This window comes from Myotis myotis, unplaced genomic scaffold (genome assembly GCF_014108235.1).
Source record: "Myotis myotis isolate mMyoMyo1 unplaced genomic scaffold, mMyoMyo1.p scaffold_m19_p_4, whole genome shotgun sequence".
NCBI classification, from domain to species: Eukaryota; Metazoa; Chordata; class Mammalia; order Chiroptera; family Vespertilionidae; genus Myotis; species Myotis myotis.
Window position 1 is genome coordinate 121380213 of NW_023416346.1, and position 10421 is coordinate 121390633.

The 10421-nt window shown below is 38.0% G+C and overlaps 1 protein-coding gene across 14 annotated transcripts in view; it reads left to right on the forward strand.

Annotated features, from left to right (window-relative positions):
• Nucleotides 1-5206, forward strand: part of RPS6KA3 (ribosomal protein S6 kinase A3) — a 123039-nt gene extending 117833 nt beyond the window's left edge. For all 14 annotated transcript variants that reach the window (XM_036304392.1, XM_036304391.1, XM_036304396.1 and 11 more), the window contains 2 exons: nt 2860-3000; nt 3617-5206. In XM_036304392.1, coding sequence (XP_036160285.1) covers nt 2860-3000; nt 3617-3739 — 264 coding nt within the window. In that variant the 3' untranslated portion in view covers nt 3740-5206. The remainder of the gene's footprint in view (nt 1-2859; nt 3001-3616) is intronic.
• Nucleotides 5207-10421: the final 5215 nt, after the last annotated feature.

Here is a 10421-nt window from a genome sequence, read left to right on the forward strand (position 1 = left end):
TCTCAAATTGGAGTCTCCAGGCTTGCCTCCTCCCATCTATTTTCCTCCACACTTAGTGAGTGTAATTGCTCTAAAGTACAAACCTGACTGCATCACTTCTTTGTTTTAAATGATTCATTACCTCCAGAAAAAGTCCAAATTTGCTAATATGGCTTATAAGGACCTTCACGATCTGGTCCTTTCTTACCTCTCCCACTTTATCTGCTGCCATGTTTTCCTTTACGATATATGCTGCAGCTACATCGCATTCTTTTCAGTTCCTTAATGTGACATGTTCTCTCCCACCTGAGGGCTTTCCCGCAAACACTCTTTGTTCTACCTTCCTGAAATATTCTGTTTCTCCCTTCCTTCTCTAATCCAGCTCCTGCCTATCCTTCAGGTCTCACATTTCTCTAAAGGAGTCACTTCAAAGCCACCCTGCCTTGTTCAGGTCAGATCTGTCTTTGTGTTCCTCCAGCTGCACCTCACATTTATTCATCCCATCAAAGAACTTACTCTTTGCTTTGTAATTGATTCCCTCACTGGACTACAAGCTTGTTGAGGTCACAGTTCCTTTCTATCTTGTTCACTGTTAAATACCCAACACCTAGCAGAATGCCTGGTCTTTAATGGATACTCAATAAATATATTTTGAATGACAATCAAACAAGCCCTGGCCAGTGTGGATCAGTTGATTGAGCTTAGTACCATGCACCCCGAGGTCGCTGGTTCAATTCCCAGCCAGGGCACTTGCCTGAGTTGCGGGTTTGATCCCCAGTGGGGGTGTGCAGTAGACAGTCAAACAGTATTTCCTCTCTAAAATCAATCAAAAAACATATTTTTTTAAAAAAGAAAATGAAACAAGTAGTGCATGGCTTTTATAATAAATCACAATTGTGTTATTTTGGAGAGTATAAAACTATATAGCAATTATATGGATCTGTGTTTCAAGCATAGGAAAGCATTTGGCTAGATAGAAAGCATTTGTCTCTGGAAGAGTAGGATTCTGGGTATTTATGTTCTTTTGCTTCTCTGTATTTTTTATTTTTCTATAATGCCCAGGAGTTGCTTTTAAAGCAGTGGTTCTCGCCCTAGCTGGTTTGGCTCACTGGATAGAGCATCGGCCTGGGGACTGAAGGGTCCCAGGTTCGATTCTGATCAAGGGCATGTACCTTGGTTGCAGGCACATCCCCAGTAGGGGGTGTGCAGGAGGCAGCTGATCAATGCTTCTCTCTCATTGATGTTTCTCTCTATCCCTCTCCCTTCCTCTCTGTAAAAAATCAATAAAATATACTTAAAGCAGTGGTTCTCAACCTTCCTAATGCCGCGACCCTTTAATACAGTTCCTCATGTTGTGGTGACCCCCAACCATGAAATTATTTTCGTTGCTACTTCATAAGTATAATTTTGCTACTGTTATGAATCGTAATGTAAGTATCTGATATGCAAGATGTATTTTCATTGTTACAAATTGAACATAATTAAAACATAGTGATTAATCACAAGAACAATATGTAATTATATATGTGTTTTCCGATGGTCTTAGGCGACCCCTGTAAAGGGTCGTTCGACCCCCAAAGGGGTCACGACCCACAGGTTGAGAACCACTGTTTTAAAGTAAGAAAAAATAGAATTCTGTAATCTTAAGAGGGGCATTTAGAACTCTAATTAAATTAATGTTATTGGATAGTTCTGCTTTTCAATATTACCAACAGCACACAAAAAAAGTCTTACAAGGCTAAAAAAATCACTTAGAAATAAACCTATCAAAATGTGGAAACCTCAGAATATCTAAGGGGAAAAAGGAGCCAAAAAAACCCAAAAGATACATAAAATATGGTAATTCACCCTTTATAATGCACCAAAACTACTATCACTCAGAGGAGAGACTTAGGTTTTTACTTTTTTAAAAAACAAAACAAACACAGCCCTAGCTGGTTTGGCTCAGTGGATAGAGCATCGACCTGCAGACTAAAGGGTCTCGGGTTCGATTCTGGTCAAGGGTACATGCCTGGGTTGCAGGCTCGATCCCTAGTAGGGGGCGTGCAGGAGGCAGCCGATCAATGATTCTCTCTCATCATTAATGTTTCTCTCTCTCTTCCTCTCCATTCCTCTCTGAAATCAATAAAAATATATTATAAATAAATAAACAAAACACAAATTGTCGTGTTGACCAAATAATTGTTTTTGATACTGGACACTAAACAGGTCTGAGGCCACCTGTCAGTACTTGAACCAGATTAAGCAGAGACAGGGTTGAATCATATATGAGCATTTATTCTAATAATGCCGACAGTATGGGCAGAGTAGTAGATCATTCTTAAAATTCTGCTCTGCCTTTTTCTGCCAGCTGGCTGATAATATAGGGAACATGAGGATAGCTACTTGCAGCTGCAAGTGTAACATGGAAAGGGGAGGGGAGGGTCTGCAGTCTGGCCTTCAGGAGCTCAAAGTCTGATAACAAGGTGGCTAATCTTCTGTGATGTTACAAACAGCTCAGCCCGTTCTTGGGACTGGAGAATAGTCAGCATTCCTGAGAAAACTCCGGAGGGGGTCAGGGTCTGGGCACAGCAACTAAGTCAAAGCACATCCTGTTCTTGGTCTGCTTTTTAAATGTTTGTGGGTTTTTTTGCAACATATCCTCCAGTTTCCCAAGGTCTGTAAGAAAACCTCTTATCTATAGTTAGTAAGATGAATAATCATTAAGCAACTGTGGTCCTATTCTTATTACGTGCCCTTTCCCCTATCATTTTGAGCCCAAAAGGTCTACCTACTGCCAGGAAAAAATATTTTCATAGTTAGGAAAAATGCTCAACAGCTTAAGAAAATCAAACAAAAAGGTTTAAGCTTGCTTTATTGTTATTATTATTCCCATTATAGGACCTGGTGTCAAAGATGCTTCATGTGGACCCTCATCAGAGATTGACTGCTGCCCTTGTGCTCAGACACCCTTGGATAGTCCACTGGGACCAACTGCCACAATACCAACTAAACAGACAGGACGCACCACATCTGGTCAAGGTGAGCAGCCCAATTCAGGTCCTGTTTTCCCTGTGTCCTCTAAGAGAAACTGTGAGATGCCCCCTCCATGTCGCAGCACCTGGACCAGTCACTATCCCTCAGCCTGCGTTCAGTTCTCCTGTGGGATTCTCTTACAAGTGGGTGATTTAGAAAAGAAAAAGTCAAGCTGTGCCGAAGTGTTGTAATAAATCTAGTTTAAGAAAGACCTCTAAATTTCTGAATTTATCCATCAGATAAGCTTATGGATTTCCTATTTTCTTTATACTTTCTTATGCACAGCCCAAAGCAAACTACAAGTTCCAAAAGAGCATGCTTTGCTGCCTCTGAAAATAAAGATTGCAAAGGAAAAAAAGTTGAACAGTCCTGAGAAAAGTGAGGACTGCTTGTTATGAAGCCATCCCTGTCTTCTCATCCATTATTTCAACCTCCCACATTGGCCTCTTCAATTTTAGTTAAATCAGAGGGTTTGGCCAGTGTGGTTATTTTCATTATGAGGCTAATAAAATCTATATGTTTGCTAGTGAAGAAATTATCTGGGGGAAAATGTTCATTTCATGTTCTGTGTACATGATTACCCATTGTCATTTCTGTTTTGATATTTTTTTCCTGTTTTCAGGGTGCCATGGCAGCTACATATTCTGCTTTAAACCGTAATCAGTCACCAGTTTTGGAACCAGTAGGCCGCTCTACTCTTGCTCAGCGAAGAGGTATTAAAAAAATCACCTCCACAGCCCTGTGAAGTGACCTCAGTGAAATATTTGGTACCATGGTGTAAGCTGATAGCACAAGTTCTGGCGACAGGTAGCACATATCTGAGAGACACCTGCAAGCACACACTGTCCCAGCTGGTACCCATAATGCTGCTGCTCCTGCTGCTGCTCCCGCTTTCATCTCTTCTCGCTTTACATGATTGTTAGCAAGTTAGATTTTCCTGGAGCTTCGGATGAAATGGAAATGGAAACATGATGAAGATATATTCACTGAATCAATAAGAAGAAGAATGAACATATGAATACCACCTAAAAATACACTGAATAAAGTACTCTACACCATATAGCATTATTTTTATAGAAAATATTTCATGTCCCTTAAATATTCTTTGTTAGTTATAGGGATGGACAGTTTATGTTAAGCACTTAGCTTAAACAATCCGTTTATATTAGCACTGTATCCCTTGTGCCATCCAACATTTTGTATGTTTTTGTAAACAGTTCATATACAGTACATTTCTGTACTGCTTTCTTTAATGTATACATGCCTTGTTTAACTTGGAATCTTTTATTAATAATCAATTGACTATTAAATCTGGTTAAATAGTTCACCTGGATTAACAGTATTGTTGGACAGCGCTAAAAATGGCCAGATTGTAGAACAGCTGTTGAATGTAATACTTCCAAAATGTACATATCTTTCCCCATGTCTGTTTCACTGGTTCGTTCGTTTGTTTGTTACTTAAAGTTGGGTGCTCTGTCAGACTAACCTGTAGAGCTGTTACGGTAGAGAAAGTTATATGTCTGTGGCATGACATCAAGAGTACACCTATGAAGTTAGTTCATATACTTTGCAATTCTTTAGTGTTCTTTTTTTTTAATTAAGGAAGTAGTTGTTGCACTTTTAATCTTAAATAGTGTCCATACTTAAAATTGGCATATAATTTGGAATTTTGCCAATATACATCAAAGGCCTGTGGTGGAGAAATTGGCCAAGGAAATTTTAGCAACAGGTCATTCAAGTCCCAGTGGATATTTCATGTTTAAGTAGATCAAATTGCAGAATTTAGCATATGAATAACAAGATACCTGTTCTTGTATACCTGTGAGAAAGGTATGCTTTTTTGGAAAAACAGTAAATGAGCTCTATCCCATTATGATGCTTTATATTAAATACCAATTTGAGTGTAATAAAAGCCACAGGCCTCTATATGAAACTGGATTAAAACTTTCTAATTCTAGGGAATAAAACATTCTTGATCAAACAATATCTGTTCTAACCTAAAATGATAGCTAAGGTAGATTAAGTGAATATCTAGCATTGAGTGTTTTCTGAATTTCTCCTGATGATTTGTAGCTGTGTAGTACTTCCTTTAACTTCAGATATAATCACTTTTCATAATGGTCACTGAGTCTGCTTAGATTACAGTATTATCTACATCTAATGTAGTAGTTTCCATAATTTTATTTGATTAAAGAAATTTCTGTATCCATTATGACCTGTATCTTTGCCAAGTTACCTAGCATACATCAATATGTAATATTGAAAACATATGAGCAAGGATAAAGTAATTTAACTTACCTCATCAAGAATGTGCCCAAACAGATCTTCCTTCGTCATGTATTAAGCCATTTACATCAGAAATCATTTTCCTGCCAGAAACTTTAAATCTTTCACTTGAGAGTACAAAGCCAAGAAAGCGTGATTTGTCTGTCTTAGAAGCACTTATTATTCCTTAATTTCTCATGTATGCAATTAAAGAGAAAGGCAAAATCTATAACATTCCTTTTGCCCAAGTGACCCAAAATGGTTATTGCATAGAAATCAAATGTAAGTTTATCTTCTAAAAAATGTGTAAGAGGAGGGATTTCAGAAGATCCAGATGGAGAATTTTTTAAATTCTTGAATATGTAGATGCTTTTCATTGCCCAGAAAGAAAACTTCTTTCTTCCTTTCCTCCTTCCTTCCTTCCTTCCTTCCTTCCTTCCTTCCTTCCTTCCTTCCTCCCTCCCTCCCTCCCTCCCCTCCTTCCCTCCCTCCCTCCTTCCCTTCCTCCCTTCCTCCTCCCTCCCTCCCTCCCTCCCTTCCTTCCTTCCTTCCTTCCTTCCTTCCTTCCTTCCTTCCTTTCTCTCTCTCTCTCTCTCTCTCTCTCTCTCTCTCTCTCTCTCTCTCTCTCTCTCTCTCTCTCTCTCCTTCCTTCCTTTCTTTTCAGTGTCTTAAACCCCAGTCATCCCAAATTCTTGTAGCTTTTAAAATGTTAATGTAAATCTGGGCATATAGTCTCAGATTTTTTGCGCTGATGCTATTCCATAATTGCTTAGGTGTATTTTCCCATTGTAGTCTTTTAGAATCAGAAGTAAACGTGTAAACCCTTATAAAGTCATCTAGTCCAACTTTTGCGTATTGCATGTAAAGAACCTGTGACCCAAAGCAAAGACTAGAATTCTTAACTCCATTTAGTTTTTTCCCCCCCATAACACCATGCTGCCTTCCGTTCAGGTTATCAGCCAATCAGAAGCTGAGTTATTCAAAAACTACATATTTCTCGGGACACTCCTCTACTGGTATATGAACTCGAGTTTATTGCTTTCAAAGATAATTCCCTTCTTTACCTAGTCCAACTGCCAGTTTTGTTGGAAAAAAGCAAGTTATATGTTCACAAAACAAGGCTTTCTGCCTAAAAAGCAGTTCGTGAGCATAATTTATTGTATCTGTGGTTCTGGTGTTCGTATTGCCTTTGATTTACAGAAGACAAACTTGACCAACAGTGTGCTCTACATGTAGTGCTTGTGCTGGGCTAACATTTCCATCAATTTCTTCACCTCCATTTCCTCCAGGCCCCTATAGTTGTGGTAGTGAGGCCTTCACCAGTTAGTGTCGCTGCTTCCCAGGCTTCTCCCAGGAGATTTTAGTTCAATCTTAAAAATACTTCAATGGAAAGAAGGAACTAAACTATCGGGCTACTTTCACAAACCTCCTCTTAGCTTATAATTAAAAATAATATCCTAAATGGTAGGTTGCATTTAGCATTGCCAAGTGTATACTGGAAAATACAGATTATACTACCATGTGTTTTGTATCTTCCCTTGCAAATGATGATATTAAACTAAGGTAAGTTTTTGTCCTTTTAATTTTTTTATATAAATTATTTCCACTCCCTCTAATTTATAGAGTTGATGTCTTCTTTTAAGTACAATAGACCCTTGTGTGTAACAGATTTGATATGGATTCATTTATTCATTAGCAACCCCAAAAGCCCAAAAGTGTAGTAATGTTTGACAAGGCAGAGTCAAGATGCTGTGAAGCTGACATGTGGGAAAAGTCAACTTAGAGTCTAGAGAGGGTGTGGTGTGTGTATGGCAAGAGATTCCACATTTCCCTCGTGGTGGGCTGCAAAGAGCAAGTTTGGGTCAACCATTTCCCATCTGTTTTTAAGAAGTGGTATGGGCCAGGAGACATCATGGGAGGTGGGATTGGCCTGTTACCTGTGCCCTGCACCCTCGGCCCAGGAAAGACTTGAAGGTGTAGAGGGGTGCAAAGGCTTCATGAATAGACAGAATAGTTTGTGTAGGAAAGGGGCTGGGATAGGTCCAGCCTGAGAGCAGAAAAACATTCAAGATTTGGGGGCCTTGGTACAGATATACTTAATGACCTTGGAAGCCAGCAATACACATCTCAATATGACTGACATTCTCTATTTCCTGGCTTTTATTATAAATGTCCTAAAATTTTTCAGTTTTCTTAACTGTATTTTATAGAGAAAATTTTCTCTTAACGATGGTATCAAGCACTTGAGATTTATGAAGACATTAGGACATATCTCAGGAATGTAAAGGGTCAGAAAAGGTCTGTTTTGTCTGATTAACAAATCCGATGGGTTTCATGGCTGACCCTTGGTGCTTAAACCAGGAGGTTCCAATCTAGTTTTAGAGTTCTGTCCCTCCGAAAGGTCCAACTCCATGTGACTAACGAACTGGATGTATACTTTGAGCCTTATTTAATTCACAAAGAGGTTGACTTACCTCTATTTTTATTTCAACAAATGAAAATAGCCCTCTTTTCACCTCTAGATTGCTTACATGTTGCTGGTCTCCCCAAGTGACCATTGGTGGAGACCAATTAATGAAGGAATGAAATTCACTTTCTTGGGACTGTGGTATTCTGCAGAGCCAAGCTTAACCACTTTTTCTAGTGAAGAATCTACAGAGTGATAATACCTAAGTATGGATGGCCAAGAAGAATTTATATCTACAGTGTGCTTTATGTATTTTTGACACTGCTGTATTCTGTGTGATCGAGTGACTTGTAACTGGTTCCAATGTGAGTGTTCTCAAAGAATCCTAGTAATTAAGTTGACTTAATTTTCTTAAGCCTTGTATTACTATTAGTCTCACATTTACCACTTTGATTCCAGTCTTTTAACTGTTCATAACAGGGCATACCAAGGGTTGGGATAAGAGCCTACTTCCTACCTCTTAAGGCACTTTCCTCATTATTTTTCCATGTAACCTTGAAGTGCATGATAAGCTGTTTAAATGTCCATGACTTCTCCCAGAGCAACTAGCAAAGTATATGACATTGAATAGAGATTAGTGGAAAGGAAAATTTAGAAACTAAGTTCAGAGGTTCAAACCTCAAGAAAACCTCTTTAGAGCACATACCATTTGAGTACAATATACGTAAACGTATGTGAGAGGAGAGTTGCTATAATAGTCCTCTAAGTAGATTAGTTCATTATCTAATGGAAGTGAAAATCTTTACTCCTATTATCACTATAGTACTGAATGAACTGTATACTGAGTTTTTCAAACAAGTATTTAAAGTAGAACTTTTAAATACCAAGCAAGGGCATAAGGATAAAGGTTTGGGTTTGTGTTCCTCTAAGTGTAGTGTTCCATCTAAAGCTTTGTTTTTTAATCAAAAAATGCTTCAAGGTATTGCCATTTCTTAGCATTCTTAATAATTATGGGTGATGAGTTTTTAATTCTTAAAATTATGTATGTGTATTAGGTTTATCTTAAATGTTACCCTATGCAGAAGGGAAAGTATACACCTAAGGGATGTAATTATTTTGCATTTTTGGGTGGGAATGGGGTGGGCATCTACTTAGATAGTTTTTAAAAAAAATCACAAGTATTTTTCTACTATTATATATCATCTTACTTTCTACTAGTTTCTCTCTAGTAAGGCATGCCAGAAGCCCGAGGTACCATATCATGAGTTCTTATGTATTGTACCTTTTATTGGTGGTTAAATCATATCAGATGCTTGGGACTGCTGCCATAATTATGAAATGCTTGTAAAGGATTACATATCACTGAATACTTTAAATTGTTTTACTTAAGAGTCTAATCTGGGGAAGTTTTCAAATCATACTATTAATGTGTAATCTAAGCTCTTTCAGATGTATCCATGAATAATCCTGGAACAATATTGCTTGTATTCCTGTCACAGAACAGGTTTTGTAATCTTTAAAAGAAACGAAAATTTATATAATAAAGTTTCAAACAAATGCATGTATGTTCCTTTATCAGGTTATTGCAATTACATGTTGATTCTTCATATTATCAAATTATTTTATCCAAGGTATAAATTTATCAAATTGGATTGGTAAAACTTAAAACAGGAATGTCTCTGAGTTAAGAAGTATGAACTAGTTTTTCTATGCAAAGTTTTCGTTAGCCTAAAGAGTTTGTTAAATAAGACTCACATCAGTCATAGATCTTACCCAATACCAAACTTGATTAATCATTCAAAGGATACAGGCACAGATGAGACTCTTTTCTTTGAGAAGTCCAAGATTATCAGATTTAACTCCAAAACAACCCCTTTCTCCCTCATAATGGTACATTTTGGATTGATTCAGAATTAAAGAACAAGTTTTCCTCTGTGCGATGTTTGTGGAGACATTGTTTAAACAAAGGGAGTCATTTGGTTTTGCAACACCCCCTTTTTATGCCTCATTAATTACACAATTTAAATGTTGAGTCCTCGTTCTCCAACCATGCCTCATAAATCCATAAATTGCAAATTTTACAAGAAGCTATCTCTATAGACCAAGCGTATCTTGCTAAAAGCGTTTTAGAGATAAGGACTTTTTGTTTTATTTCTGCTAGTAAATGTCATTAGCACATTTAAAAGGAAATTTGAGATCATTGGTTGCTGTTAGAGAGGGAATGGGTTATAGGCCTGCAGTTATCCTGTCCTTTTCAGTAGACATTTGTAGTAGTTTTATATTATGATAGCATATTAGTTTGCTAGGGCTGCCATAACAAAATACCACAGACTGACAGAAATTTATTTTGTCACAGTTCTGGAGTCTGGTTCAAGATCAAGGGTCCAACACCCTATCTCCAAACAAAGTCATATTCTGAGGTTTTAGGGGTTAGGAATTCTACATGAATTTGGGGAGTACACAATTCAGCCCATAACATTGAATTTAGGTCTTCCCTCCCTCCCTTCCTCCTTTTTTTCCTTCCTGAGCACCTACTATGTGCCAGACATTCTGCTAAGTGCTGGTAATGGTAAAGCAACAGATGTGGTTTACAGTGAGGTAGGGAAGACATTTATAAAGTAATAACGTCATGCAGATATTATGCTTTGGTAATGGGGATGGCAGGAAAACATTGCCCATTCCTTCAGACTGCCAACCTGCTAGGTCGGGTGAAAGAGCCACGTTAAAACATGAGATTACAGTTGATGAGTCAGCA